Source organism: Argiope bruennichi, chromosome 2 (genome assembly GCF_947563725.1).
Source record: "Argiope bruennichi chromosome 2, qqArgBrue1.1, whole genome shotgun sequence".
Taxonomy (NCBI): Eukaryota; Metazoa; Arthropoda; class Arachnida; order Araneae; family Araneidae; genus Argiope; species Argiope bruennichi.
Window position 1 is genome coordinate 8,413,610 of NC_079152.1, and position 15,979 is coordinate 8,429,588.

At 34.1% G+C, this 15,979-nt stretch overlaps 1 protein-coding gene across 1 annotated transcript; it reads right to left on the reverse strand.

Annotated features, from left to right (window-relative positions):
- Window positions 1-8,053: 8,053 nt before the first annotated feature.
- LOC129961701 (uncharacterized) lies at window positions 8,054-15,738 on the reverse strand. The gene is made up of 4 exons (XM_056075244.1): window positions 15,629-15,738; window positions 14,580-14,858; window positions 10,881-11,019; window positions 8,054-8,394 (listed from the first exon to the last, which is right to left on the reverse strand). Exons 1-4 carry the CDS (start codon window positions 15,669-15,671, stop codon window positions 8,154-8,156), a joined length of 702 nt encoding a protein of 233 aa, XP_055931219.1. The 5' UTR covers window positions 15,672-15,738; the 3' UTR covers window positions 8,054-8,153.
- Window positions 15,739-15,979: the final 241 nt, after the last annotated feature.

Genomic DNA, 15,979 nt, shown 5'->3' on the forward strand with positions numbered 1-15,979 from the left:
ATCCGGAGGCGAAAGAAATGGAAAACATAGCAATCTTGATGAATGAGATTTGGCACGTGATCGTACAACAAAACGTGACGCAACTATACGACCAAGTCTAAAACTAAAATTTTCCACAAAAAGTAAGAAATAAAAGAGAAATTATTTAATCTGAAACTACATTCTTATTTCAAAATAACTTATTGCATTACAATAAGTAGTTTACTTACAAATTACTTATTAAATTCTTAGTAGGACACAATGTAGTCCTATTATTTTATTACTATTTATTATTAATAACTATTTATATATTTAATAAAATTTGTATTGTTTATAAATCACACTGATAGAATTTGTAATTTTTATAATATAATTATTAATTGATATAATTTTTATTTTTTGTTAATAAGCTCAATAATATTTTAAATTCATCTGTAAGCTCCCATCTTCCTCAGCTCAGTGGCTTTAGATAGCTATCCAGTCCACCTAATTGGAAATTTGCCATTGCAACACTGTGAATTTTTGTGATTTCTGACTTGAAGAATTATTCACTCATAATATTTCTTGATTAATTTACTGAAGAAATACAGTAAGTAAATTTTAGTTAAATTATTTATATTTTGGATTTCTTTTAATTAAATATTCTGAATTTAAAATATCACTTAACAATTTTTATTCATTCATATTAATTTAAAGTATTTTTGAGGGGAAACAAAAGGAAGTGGAACTGCGTTTAAAACTTCCATTTTAATTAAAAATTGTATTTTATTTGTTTAAGCAATAAACTTCGTCCGTTATGTTAAAATTAACTTAATCGTAATTAATAATGTATTAGTAATGACAGTAAGTAGTATCAAATCAATAAATTCTTTCTCAATAAAAACGTTAATATTCAATTTTCATTTAATATAAACAAATGTCTTGGCGATATTTTGTGAGATAAATAACCTGGTTTACCGAGAATTCTTATTATCGTATACTATTTATCATCACTAAATACATTATATGAATTTAGCTTTTGCCAATTTTTATTCTATCAATTTATGCAGTTAGAACGAGTATCAGTCTAGAGTAAATTTTGAATAGTAAGATCTATCAATATTTTTTAGTATAATATATTTAATAATCTATCAATATAGTTTTGCATTTTATAACTCAGAATTATAACATTTTAATTAAAAATCAGATCCAACCTGGCTTATTTTTATGAAATTTTACACAGTTTCTATTTTCTAACGTATTTGTTTATTGCATATCATAAAAAAGTTTAAACTTTTTTAATTTTCTGTGTATAAATTATCAATATGTCTCAGAAACAATTTTAATTTATGATTTGAAAAACAATTAAAACATATTCAGTCTTTGAGATATTTTAAGAAAACCATTTTTTATTCTTAAAATCATAAAGCATTTAATAAAAAACAAACACAATTTATACTGAAAATGTTCAGGTGTATCACGTCAGCAAAGGTAGTCGATTTTCGTCTCGATTCTTAATGAAATATCCCGAATTATCAAAGATTTCATTCATAAAATCACATTTAGGGAAAAACGAAAAATAGACAATATTTATATAAAAAATTCCCAAATATCCCATTCTAGCCAGAATAATCTAGATTTTTCCACAGTTAATCTCGAATCTGATGATTGGTTTTTGAATAAAATGTACCACCTTATACCTTAGTTTTACTGTTATAAGTATAACTAAAAAAAAAAGATCTAAAATAATCAATTTTTTTAACGTTTAAAGTCTGAATGTTTATGGCGCACATTTTGCTATTTATAAAATATAATAAATCTACTTAAGACTGTAGCACATTTTTAAATCATATACTGCGTTTTCATCATTAAAAAATTAGTTTATATTTTTTTATTTACCGGAGAGAACATAAAAAATGTTCAAAATGTGTTTTCACATAAATAACATATGATCAAATAAAAATTTCAAGCAGAAATGAAACAGTATGAATTGTTTACCGTTACATAATAGAGCGTTTAGAGTTGACAGCATGTATAAGGATCAAATTTAGCGTTATTAACGATCAGAATTCACAATTTCTAAATTCTTAACGCACGCTTATTAATGTTCTTATGCTGACTATAAGCATTTATTAAATTCTTAACAAGTTTTTTTTTTTTTTTTATCATTTCTACTTTTAATATTTCACCTCTCTTTTCATGTGTATGTGTTCATTTAATAATGCATTCTGTAACTAATTTTTTTTCTGTAGTGCGTTTTTCCTTCAAATAAATCAACTACTAAATTACATAAACGTAGCAGGTAATATCTTTTAAAAAGAAAAACATTATGAATGTTTTATGTCTGTATAACTATCAAATATGTTTATTTTTCTACTCCCTTTTTATTATATTTTTTTTAATCTTTAATATTTTATCTTTTCCCAGTTAACACGCTGACATGTTTGTAAACCCATTGCGTCACTCTTCGACGCACTGTCAAGGGAATTCACTCCACCCTTGTACTCACATCAAGTTCCAATTTTTAAAAAAATAGAAAACTTCAATTTAAATTCAACTCTTACCTTTCTTTGTAGAGATGCTTCTGCATTAATCCATCCTTGGCGTCAAGGTGAACATTTCCAAAAAACAAATCTAACGGCCCCGCTTCCAGAAACTTGCCATCGCCAATGTCGAAGGTAGAATGGGAACGAGAAACTTTCACCAGCGTCTGCTTGTTGGCGAAACTCATTCACTCCGAAACAAGAGGAAGTGGAACCCAAAGTGGCCAAACCTGTTTTTTCGTTTTCTTATCTTATATTTAAAACTGCGAATGCTGCTTAACATTCAGCGGCGAATTCTTAACTGATGGCCTATCGCATTAGAATGAATTTTAAAAAATAAGAAAGGAATCTCGATAGTCTGTAAATAGAATTTATTAACAAGTGGTAGTTAGGTAGCGCGAAAACCTGCTTCTTATCGTTAGTCAAAGCGGATGTTTGAAGAAGGGAGAAAACGTCCCGAATTAACTTTTAGCACTTCGTCGTTTTTTAAATATATATATATCACCAATTTTATATATTAGCAATTAAATGTGTTTAATTTATTTATTTAAAAAAGATTTGATTAAATTTTATTTATATATTTTTTAATTTGTTTGCATTATACATTTTAAGAAAAACTGGATTTTTAAATAGGCAATCGAGGCATTTGCCTTAAAAGTTCTAGAGATTTCGAGATTTTTTTGTGGCATTTTCAAGGAAATCTATTTTTATATCTTTATTTTGAATTTTAACACTTCTCCATTTTTTAAAAATTAAATGTATCCGATCATCCCGTATTTTGCATATTAAAAGATGGTTCAGATTTTAAAATTTATAAATCTTGTTGATTTTTAATTTTAAAGAATTACTTATAATGAGTTCTGTTCCTTGTCTTTACTTTCTAGCTTAAGATACTAGATCGGATTATCAGAAAAAAAGAAAGTTCTTGCCTCCACATCTCCAGAACGAGATTTTTTAAGGCATTTTCAAAGCAACTTTTTTTTTTTTTTTTTGTATTTTCATTTTGAATTTGAACACTTGCTCTTCTTAAAAAATAAATTCAGTCATCCCTTATTTTGCATAGTAAAATATCGTTTAGATTTTAAAATTTGCAAATCTTGTTGATTTTTTAATTTAAAAGAATTACTTAAATTGAGTTGTATTCATCTTTTCATTCTAGAGTAAGAAAAAGCCGACTGATCAAATAGACAACTCCAAGGATCCCCAAGTCGTCTATTTTTGCACTATTTTCAAGGCAATCACTTTCCATTCTGATCTGATTGACTTACAATCCCCAGTTTTGGCAAATTTTGTATTTGATTCCTTAGAATATGTTAAAAGGATTTTGTATTTTTTTCTTTGCTTGTTTAAAATTAGAATTCAATTAATTTTCTTAACAAGTGAGGCACTACATAAACTTTCTTGAAGGTGACCACAATGTTTCATTTTTCCTGTTAGTCATAATGTTTGTGACTTAGATATAATTTGATTTGACGTTAATGCAGGTATTAAAATCAATAAAAAAATATCTTCGCTCTTGGAAAATCAAATCTTTTCCAAAACTTATTTTTCCTTTTAACACTCATGCCTCACAACATTGTTATGATATCTTCACAATATTACCGGGCATTCAGAATATTGGAAAACATTGTGAGACGCCATATAAGATCCTGTAATTATAAGGATGCCTGTATCCTGTATAATGTCCCATAATAATAAGGAACAAAAAAGGTTCATTGAGATTAATTCTGTATTGACAGAATAAAAGGGTTATGAAAGGAGCAAATGCTTTAATCAAAAATTTTAACCCTAAAATTTACATAACTCTTCACTTTTCAGTTTTCCCTAAATGTGAAAGAAAAAAAAATGGCATTATGTATTCTTTATCAATTTTATCTAAACAAGATACTACAGCGGGAAATAGGGATGCCGCATTTACAGCGCAATTGTAAATTTTTAACAAATTTTAAATGACAGTCAGCAGGAAGCATATATGTCTAAATACATATTGACACAAGAAATCAAAAACAAAAAATAAATAGATGAAATTTATAATAAGAATTTTTTATCAATTGCAAATGACTCACTTTATTTTGGACCAGATCTCGTAACAGGTTGACGGTCTGTTTATCCACGTTTATACACGAGCGATAACCCAAAGAACGCTGAGACCTAAAACCAAATTTGCCTTTATGGTGTAGCGGATTGTTATGAGCGACGATAGAACCTAGGACTTGTGGTTCGCAGCCGAGCAACAAGACAGAAGTAATTATTCGTGTAGCGCAGCTGTTAACTGACTTATAAGCTTCACCATATTACTCTCCCTCTAGTGAGTCTGGGGTGAGACGAACGATATGGTTGTTGAGTGGTGATGTATTAGCTGTTGAGTCTAATGCGCCTGTACCCATTTGAGTAGCGCCAAGCGTTATAAAGAACTTGTGTGAGTTTGCTGCTGTTGCGTCAAGTGAATCTGACGACTTTGGTTGTGGGTAGGTGGCGACACAACAGCCACAAAGGTTGAAAGTTCTTCGTCTGAGGTCAGCAATGTAGCGGATTGTTATGAGCGAGGATAGAACCTGGGATCTTGTGGTTAGCAGCCGACTAACAAGACCACAAGACAAAAGTAATTACTCGTGTCTCGCAATTGTTAGCTGGTTTATAAGGTTCACCACAATGGTCCTTAGTGTCAACATTAGTGTAAACTCATGGCTAAACTAATCAATATCGGTCATAAGGAAAAGAAAACGCAAAAACTACCTTTTCGAGGATTTTATTTTGCAGGGCTCTCACCTCACCCTCCTCTCCCGGTATTTCTTTGGTATAAAATACGAAACCAGTCATGACGTGTCGGAGTAAACCGCGCATCTATTGCATCATTTCGGCACGCGACACATTTGCATGTTCTGGAAGTACTGTCACCAAATTCTTTTAAAGAGAATTAAATAGAACGTGTATTATTCGAAAAATTTGAGGAGAGATCACTTTTGTGTTTCAGTATATTTTCAATGGGATAATGTTCTAGTGAATGATGTCACTCGAGTATCGCAGTTCTTGCAAGTATCGCTAATTTCCATTAACTATAGGCCGAGTCCAGCACTACGTAGCCGAATGTGTTAAACTCAAAGAAATCAGGGGAGGATTCATTATGGATAGTAATTTTAAGACAATTTTACTATACCCTGAAAATTTAAAACTATTAAAAGAAATGATGGAAAAAATCTCTAGCCTTTCACCAACAGTTTGAACTCTTTTTGGCCGTTGTTTTCTTAAGCAAAAATTTGGATAGTTAAGGAGCATAACAACTAGTCACAATAATCCCTGTTTATATAACTTAGTTGTATGGTAACGGGGTGACTTGCTGCGATGTTAAAAAGCAGCTATAGGTTTATGGTGCTTGAAATTTCGGATTGAGGTATAATGAGAATAATCCATACCCACAGAATGGCAATATATTTGTTAATTCTTTAGGTTTGATTGCATATAGTATTGCCCTGTAAGGCACTTCCCAAGAATGAGGGGCGGGCTATATCCTCCTTGCATTTATTTCGGCAGTGGGATAAGCCAGAATTTCTTTCATAAACTCTTCTTCCAATTTTATCATTTACTCATTGCATTTCGAACGCCAATATCTAGAACGTATATGATCGAAATACAAAAAAGTTACAGTAAATTTAGAATAGAACTCGAGTATCCTCAGATTAGAGCATGTATTTTGCACCCTGGTATAGCATCTATAAATTGTTTGATGCTTTACGCAGAAGTCGCTCTATTGGGAAAAATGCTGCATCAAGAGAGATGCCAAGCTATTTAAGAATAATCGAGATCCTAGCATTTTAGACTCCGAAAGTCCGGAGCATGCGACACAAAAGCCAGTTGTCTACCACTTTAATTTTAAAGGAAAACTAATCGTTTCAGTTATATCAATCTTTCTCACCTTAAATAGCCTTTAATTTTTCACTAAATTAGTATTGGATGCAATTTAATTGGGACTATGCAACAATAAGTATATAATTGCTTATTACGAGCCAATACTTGAATATATTTCATTGAATATTTAGTAGCACGCTTTTGGCAATGTATTCTTTCTGTAAATTGCACTCTAAAAATACTTCAAGTGAAGAATGTAACATATTGGAATTAAACCAGACGAAGCCTAAAACATCATTCCATCTTCAGCATAATTCAAGCTTGAGATGCGAGTAGTCTTATTTTTAGAAGTTCTCACAGCTTAGTACAAGAAGAAATTTGATTTTTAAGTTGTAAAATCCAAATATATTCTAACCTATCTAATAAAATTCTTATTTCAGAGAAACCCCGTTGAAATTCATTTAAATACTGAAAGTGTAAAGCACCCTCTTCCTAAGCGTTACTTTGCACGTTAACGTATGCTCCCTGCTTTTTAAGTCACACTAATGTATGAAAACTGAACTGCATTTTATATTATGCTCAAACATACAAAGATATAAATGGAATTACATTTGTTGACTTTCTCGTACCGATTCAATAGATGATCTTCCCATACAAAAGATCCCTGCATGTTGTAAAGAAGTTTAGAATGTTCGATAAAAGAATTGCCCCCGACAGAGCGAAATTGTAAATTAAACTCATTATTATGGTTCTTTAATACAGCAAAGTGTATTTAGCCATCTAATCAGGTAAACGTATTTCATAAAGAAAGCTAAATTTCTTGCATTACATTGCTTTAACGAAACGAGTTTTGAAAAGTTTATACCATACGGTTTTCAAAGTAACTCATCGATAATATTTGCTTTGTCCTACACCTTAACCTATGTTTGCCATACACCCTTCATCTATTCCTTGAATGAATAATGCTGCCCGTAAAGCATTGGAAACTAATCCTGCCTTTTATATAGATTTGAAAGGACCTTAAAAAGTAACGTTTCACTACGCAATACATTAAATTCTTTGCCCTAAAACTTGGAACGATTTTCTCTTGTATAGCCATGCACATTGCACCGAGGATGAAGTCTGAAATTCGAATTTTATTCGGGAATATCTTGCATCTGAATAGCATATAATAAAGATTAAGTTTGCTTTGAAATGTAGCACGATGCCCCAATTGCCCGTGTTACCCGGAAAATTCTCTGTACATTAGCATCGATTTATCCGAAAACATTTAGGACGTTTAACTCTGGTTTAATTCCAATTTAATATAATTTTACGTGTTGAATCCGTTTCTAGTTTACATCCCGAAATATTACGAGACATTATATTGAACCCCCCCCCTCCCCCAAGAATAGTTTAACACATTCACTGTCACAACTGGCACGTAATAATCAGGTTGTCCATCTGGTTAGATAACCCCTTCTTCGCTGCGTTTTAGCTATAGTAACGAAGGAAATAGTAAGGAATGTATCAGGTCATCCGGCAAGCGTGTAATCCGGCAGTTAATGCGATTAACAGCATTGAGTAGATAAACAGTATACCGAAGTTTTGAGACTAGAAGACGTCTTGTCTTGAAAGTGCCGTTAGAGACCATTACGAAAAGTAATGGCAGTCTTGAATTTGGATGGCAACACTCTGAAGATGACAATTGACAAAATAACTTTAAATTTCGATTAAAACCTTTATTTAAAATACTAATTCAGTAGATTTAAATACAAGATAAAATTAAAAACCATTCTTAGAATGAAATTTATGCAGACAATTTGATCATAGAATTAAAACAGCTAGCAAAAGTCCCAAAGTTACCAGAAGGAATGACGACAGTGATGGCTGTGATGCTGCCGAATCGAAGTCGCATTTACCTCGATGAAGGGAGCAGCTGGTGTTGGATAAAGTTGCCATGAATATGCGGGCAGCTTTCAAGTTCTCTTTGATGGCATTCCTATCGGCTTCGCAATTGGCTTCCATGTAGCCAATGACACAGCACCGTTCATATCCTTCCGAGGCGCTGCAGGATTAAACAAGAATTGCAAGTAAGCATTTCAAAGAAAATTGCTTGTTTAGTTAAATCTCTAGAAGGTTATATCGTATGCAAAGCAGACGCGTTTCAGTTTTTTTTGATTTTACAGATACAATCCCTCAGCGCCACTATCAAAACCATTTGAAGCTGTAAGACTCGTAGGCGCAAGATTGAATAGAAATTATGTACAAGAAATGCCAGGTTTAAAGAGTTTCAGCTACATATAGGTTTAGTATCCACTTCAAAGAGTGCAATGAAGAGAATCTTATCTAAATGCATCCAAGATTTGAGCAAGGCTAAGCGACATACAGCGAGAAAAGTAAACACCCACTGTCAATATAGAAAGTTTGAAATATATTAACATAGTATTGAGAGACGATATACACAATTGTATATATGCATTTTATAATAAATTATTCATGCAAGATACAACTATTTGCGAAAGTTTAAATCGAAATACAAAAAATTCAACCAACCTTAGAGCACATTTCGTAAATCAGGAAGTAAACGATAACCGATACCGACAACAGTGAAGGCTGTTATGTTAATATTTAGTCTAATCCTGTAGCTGTTATCACTGCCTTTAATCGTCTAGGTATAAATGCGACTAATTGTTAGTTCGGGTTTTTTTGCAATCCTATGACAATTTGTTTCATCTCAAGGAAGAGCTGTTCTTTCGCGTACATTACTCAAAATACACCCATTAATTTTCGATGAGGTTTAGGCCTGGCGACTGTAGGATTACCCAAAGTCATCGCAACTCCCTAGAGTAACCATTATTTCACAATCTACGTCTTTCAAAATCTAGCTTCGCAAGAAATTCAAATCTGCAACACGAGAGGCAGTATTATCTTTCAAGATATTTAGGGAGTCTTTTGTTCACTGTAAATTCCACAAATACTAAATAACCAGCTCCAATATACACCTCGTGATAGTAAGATTCCCCCTATTTAGTTGTCTTAACTCGATGCATGTTACTCGGTTCTTTGTTCTCCATATTTTGCGAGGTTCTGTGTGTCAGACGCTTTTTCTGGGTCGATTTCGTGACATCTTGTCATAGAACCCATGTTCATGAAGAGTCCTATAATGCTTGCATTTACCCTCTTCGCCGGTTATTTTTTTTTAGAGATCTTAAGAGCACTTTCAAATAGATTAACTTTCATCTATCATGCTACTACTCGCTTCTGTATCAGCAAGTCGTGGTTTTCCTGTCCCCTGAAAATCTTGAATCTATCCGTTTGATTATTTGTCGAGAAATCGCTTTACTACAGTGGCTTCTTACAAAATTCCTATTCCATGTAAAGAATCACAATTTCCAGTTGGTCATTCTCGCGCTATTTGTTTCTTAAATGCAAGACTTTAGATTTCTAGGAATGTATATTCTGCCAGAATTTACAGCTAACTTGTCTCGATATTTTAAGAAAAAGGGTCGATATAAAAACATTTGAAGGAGAAAGTTGGGAGTGTTTACTTTTTCTTGACGCATCAAGTTGAATGATGTTGGGTTCAAGTCCAGCCATTCCTTTATAGTGAATGTTCAGAAGTTGAATTTTAAAGCTAATTGTATAGCTACTTATTTGAAGTTATACTATAACACATTTAAAATTATGGTTGTTTACTTCCCACTCTACATTAACACAAGACGTTACATTCTGGGCACTTCTCGATTCGACTTTTTTCATATTCTGGATATGCAACTCGTAGACAACGAGCAAGCCGATTCTTAGGCTCAACGTACAATAAATATTCCTAAACAAATTAGTGTCGCGATTGTGAGACTTTCATTTTAAATTGGAATATACGACGCAATTTGGAATTGCTAGTCTGTTCAATGGCTCCGAGCTAGATACGGCCACAACTGCTACCAAGTGCGTTACAGAAGGGGGCGAATTGCATTCGAATCATTCCGGACTGAAGAGTTATACAAACCGCCTTTCATTACTGCAAACACAGGGCAGTTGAACAATTAAAAAGTTTCAGCTTGATATTGTCACTCCGTTGTCAATTCTGGCGATATTCGTTTGAAATATTGGTGCCAAAATTTTGGAAACCGAATGAAAAATAACTGAAACCAATTGGTTAGAAGACGACTTTTGATTAATAACCCGTTTTTTGCCAGCAACCGACAAATCCAGACTTGCGAGTTTTCACACTTAAAGCAGGTGGTTGATAGTGATTAAGTCGATAATTGGATTATAAGATGATGGCAATTTTATAACTAGTGAAATGTTGGGTAAAGTGGCATTTCAAGAAGAGAACTCTAAGTGTATCGCTTGTTCACTTGGGTTTAGGGGCTGGTACTGTTAGCCAGTGGCCTCTACCTCCTATAAACCGATGTTACCGCGGCAAACCGCTCAGGAGATGTGGAAGTTAAGATGGGCAAATTCAGCAATAGTCCAGTAAGGAGTTTATTCGAAACGAGACATTTTTAGCGAAGTGAATTATCCGATTAAATAAAAATGCACGTTTCTTACCAACATATTCGTTTTCCCCTTTCAGCTTCATCTTCTATCTCGGCCGACTCCTCTATAGCATCCTCAAAGTTCTCGTAGCAGTCCTCTTCGTGCTTATTGCGGAGATGAGTATCACAGCCTTTGGAATCGAACCTGCTCTCTGGAAAGAATTTGACTAGTCATTTATAACGATCAAGTTACAAGATGCCTCAGTAAAGTATGAACACATTAATGGAGTTAATACGTTAGCGATGCATTTCGGGCACCAGGCCGATAATACAAAACAGTTGGATTAAGTTTACAGATTAAAATTTAAAGTTATCCAAAATTTTCGCTGACCTCATGTTTAGCGATAGCTTTGGAATATATTAACCCTTTCCCCTCGAGGCGTGAATGAACCAGAAACTGGACGTTTTGTAGCGCTCTTGGTTAAGTTCTCATCTCCAACTTAAAAAGATTAAACCCAATTCAACAGATAAAGGTTGTTTTGACACTTGCTTATTCTTTAAACCCGTGGTGAAGCCAATTCCTCCATGAGGCTGGTTACCTTTGAGCATGCGCAAGCAATTCATTCGTCGAGAGAAAACGGAAGTCTGAGGGACTTCCCGTTTGAGGAGAACACGCTTGAACTGTGCAAGACGCGAGTTGAGAATAAAAATGGTGGATTGTAATCCGAATCCTTGGTGATTTTATTCCAAAAGATAAATATTGAGCGATTAGACTAATGACAATTAACATTCCGATAACAGCAATTATTTTTTCCTAAAGCTCCACGCGATATTTCAAATGTATGCCGAGTTTTTAAAGAAACGATACTTTCCAAAGCGCATCCAATTTCTGTACCAAATAAAGTATTGAGCGAGGGTCACCATTACAGAGCAAAGGGTTAACATTAAACAATGCTGCACGATAGAATCCAGGCATTTAACATCTCGTTCAAATTTAAAAAATGTAACATGAAGTTGCAGTTACTCAAGAAAGCGACTAGAATTATGCTTGCCACGTTATGAAGATTGGAATTATTCAGGGTCGGTTCATTAAAAATACAAGATCAGTGGGGAACGGCAGATAATTTTTATCTTTGTGTATTAACATGAAATGTCCATTATATTTAATCTAGGTGGTAAATAAAACTGAAGTCTAAAAACACCGATTTGTATGTTGAAAGTTATACTCGGAACTTCGAAGATTGCGATTCAGTTCCCTCAGACGAAGGTCGTATGATGGGAGAGCCACACCTAATAAACGATTTGTGGGTGTAGAAATGCAATATCTCAGCCAAGTAAGAGTAGCGTAAAATGCGTTATTTATAGCCTTGTATATTGTATAAATTCACTTCTAGGTTAATATTTATGAAACTCATTAACAGTTTAAATCATGAAATAGTTCCTCGATCAAATTGAAGGAAAAAAAAAACGAAAAAGCTAGCAAGTTGTTAGCTCTAAACGGCTACTTTAAAAATCCACTGGTCTTTATTGGTAGATCCGAACACAGAAGCTCGAATGACAAGAATCGGGAACTTTTCCTCACTCCGAGGTCTTTCCAAATTCTAATTCGAAACCTTCCTTTCTGAAAATAAAAAAATTTCCATCTCCGATTTGTCATTGGTGAACTTCAGCTCTTATCACTCAATCGCTGCTCAACAACGCTTCCTCATTGGTCGATACTCAAGCGAGGGAGTGCCGGTTAACTTGCATTCAATTCATTTCATTTTGCATTGAAGTATTTCGTCATGCTCAGTTAACAGGTTAAAGAACCAATTTTGGGGCCAACCCCCTCTTGAGGCTATATTGATTACGAACAATTTGCAGCTCTCGTCAGTTTTAAGTACACTTTGGTTTGACATTTTATTCTAGTGGATGCTGGTTATCGATCGGTTCTTGACGAGCCTCTTTGTGCAGAGAAGAGATTTAGCATCTGGGCATTCTTCCTTGAAGACATGACGGATCTATTAAAAAACAAGACACATCCGTTTTTCTACACCTAGATATAATAACAATTAACCAGACACAGTCTCTCCTAGTGAATCTATGCGAGGGAATCGCCTACATCTATGCGAGGGAAACTGGAGACGTTACATCTGGTCCGAATACAATTAACCATGTGAGGGAAGAGGGGAACGTTGCAGCATCAATAAATTAAGATGTATATAGAGGAGTAGCAAGAGTCTTCGACATTTGCTTTAATGTTCAGGCTACAAAACTCGTACATCTAAAACGAGAGAATAGACGGAAAGATTGAGCCTCGACATCGTTAGAGAGGGAATTAAAAACCGCCAAGGAATGGCCGTTTCCTTACGAAAGAGTTGGAAGTGGGAGACGATGCATTTTTAGGCAAGAATAACCGAGACAATACGATTCGTGCGAAACCGTAACGGTATTTTGGCTTAAGCGTTCACCACTATAGTAAGATAGATTCTTAATGTATAGTTTGAGAGATCATTCTAATGTCGAGAAACACCGAGATTATTCCAGATAGAGAAGAGTGAAGTTACTCAATTCAATCGGTCTTCAAGACATCGTCATTAGAAACATTTAATATGGATGTGAAAATATCGCACGAAATTCGCAACGCTTCTTTGAACGAGCGAAAGCGAGTTATTCTAGATTAGACTAATGCTTGCGACATGCATATTTTGTCGCAAGATATTCAAGTGCGAGCATTAGCAAAATTGAAGTTGCTCTTCAGATCGACACCTTTAGATTAACGCGCTAGAAGAGACCATTACGAGACGCATCATTCCTGTACAAGACCCATTCCTACATTAAATTTGGCTCATCCGAAACGTACGCTTATTACCTTATGGCCATTTAAACCGAAGTCATCAATTCACCATGTATATACAGTACAATGGTAGACAATTTAGGACAAGCGTGACTAGTCCGAAAACTGTAGAGATACCTACAAGGTTGTGTAGAGTTAAATTACGTTGACTGCGATAAATCCAAGATGGTTGTTGAGTGTCAGATACAGGAGAAAGGAACTGAGCAACTAAATTACCGTGTACAAAATAACGCAAGATTCACAATTTGAGAAGGATATTGCTAATGAAAATCCCAGAAACCATCTTTATCGCTTCGATTGTTCTACTAGTGCATGAAAACCACGAAGTTTTGGTTGCAATAAATAGATGTAGAGAGTACTAAACAATCGAGCTACTAACTTAACCCTTCTTTGCAAGATTTTCTTTAGTTAAAAAATCGAAGCGATACAATTCATGCTTTAAATTAAAAGAAGCGTTAAAAAATCCTAATATACAATATAAAATTACAAGGCAATGATGGAGATAAAGAAAATTTACATGCTAAGTTCAGTACAAAGTCTTCAATGTCCCTCTTCCAAGATTCTCCATTCATTATCGCTTTTTATTAACACAAGTCTCAGATTAATTATAAAAAAAAATCGCATGTTCCTCCCAACCACAACAAATAGTGGAATGGCAAGTTCAAATCCGCTATAATGATTACGACATTTCATTTATTTTGACTGAATCCTGCCCTAGCACTCAATAGTCATAAAAAGTTGCTAGCTATAACCAATTGACAGTACACCTGTTATGAGTACAATCTTTCGATAACCATACAAAGGGGCAAGATATTCCAATGCTGGCTTGCTATAGTTTTAGACCGTTTATAGAGTTAAAATGTTCTCAGGAAATGTTGGTTTCTGCAGAGAAAAAAAAAAGATTCCAGGACTGTTAGTTTGGCAAAATAGACATACCAGTATGATAATGATCATCCTCCATTATCTCGGTATGATTGGATACATCAGAGCCATCAACGATGGTGGACGGAGTTACGGCTACTGGAAGTTCTGTGCGATTCGCTTCTTCAGGATGATCACTTCCGATCAGCGGATTCATCGTAGTCCTTCGGCCATGGAGCAACTGGTGTTCCTCAAAATTCAGAGGGAAAAGGGACAGATTACCTACGGAAATAATGATGTCCGCTTCACTTGTGGTCGTAGTCTCGTTTTCCGATGCCCCAAGTGCATTTTTGCCTACAAGAGAAGCGTTTTGAACACTGTCAACGATGCCAAGATTAAACGGTTATTGAACAAGAAAGCTTCAAAACTTATGAAAGGCAGTTTTTCTTCCCCACCCTCACATAATTTAGTTATTCAATTTAAAGATATTTTATAAACGTTTATAGACTTAGTCGGGGGGGGGGAGGTGGGTCGAATATATACACTAATCATGGAGATTTAAAATGCGATGTCATTTTAGTAAAATAACAATTCCAACTCAAGACGACAACCGACAGTCCAATTAACATTGAAAGGTGAACGAAACTTCAGAATACTTTCTAGATTAGCATTATAAGATTTAAAACAATAAAGAGACGAAGTCAGGTTTACTTAGAGTTGCGAGAATCAGTTGCTTTTAAGCTGAAAGGAAGGAAGATTAGAACAAGTTTGTGAAATATTTCGAGCTATACAGATTAACTTCCATCGAAGTAATGGAGGCAACTGTTACGACATTCGTTCTGTAACGCAAGTATATTACTTCTCGAATAGTTTAGGCGAATATAGTTCAGAAATAAACGAGTTTAGCTTTTCTTTTCGGATTATCCATTACTACGAAGTATGAAGATTTAATTCTCATATCATCGTGTTACTTGTTTTCATATTATACTACAATAACATCATACAACGTTTGTCATTTACTTTGCTATTTATATTGCTTAAAACTTTTAATGCAACGGTTAATTAGAAAAACAATGACCAAATTTAAACACAGACCGAAAAATAGCACTCTAAAAATTACTTACCAAACAAAACAGATAAAAGAAGCACAGCTATAAGGGAAAACATTGCTGCTGGTTCCTAGAGAATTAACCAAACACCGTCCACTACTAGAACAAAAGAGAAATTAGGACACTTCTTCCACACATTTGTTGCTTCTTTTATACCCTAAACCTGGTGTATATTTGCATGTCATTCATTTCGTCGCTAGAATGCAATGCGTATCTTATTACTGTCAATGCTGAGAAATATTTATTTTATTCTATTGCACTAACGTCGCACTAGAACAATAAAATCTAATAAAAAGTCCAAAAAACAGAATTCAACGATTCAACTTTGAAGTTATTCATTATTTCATACGATTTTAAAGTTATCTT

What these genes read in the sequence shown, in the direction of transcription:
- LOC129961701 (XM_056075244.1), bottom strand. Translation starts at nt 15,671, where the DNA reads ATGTTTTCCCTTATAGCTGTGCTTCTTTTATCTGTTTTGTTTG. An exon ending in GGATGATCATTATCATACTG is followed by an intron (nt 11,020 to 14,579) that starts GTATGTCTATTT and finishes AATTCTTTCCAG; the next exon opens with AGAGCAGGTTCGATTCCAAA. An exon ending in AGGGGAAAACGAATATGTTG is followed by an intron (nt 8,395 to 10,880) that starts GTAAGAAACGTG and finishes TTAATCCTGCAG; the next exon opens with CGCCTCGGAAGGATATGAAC.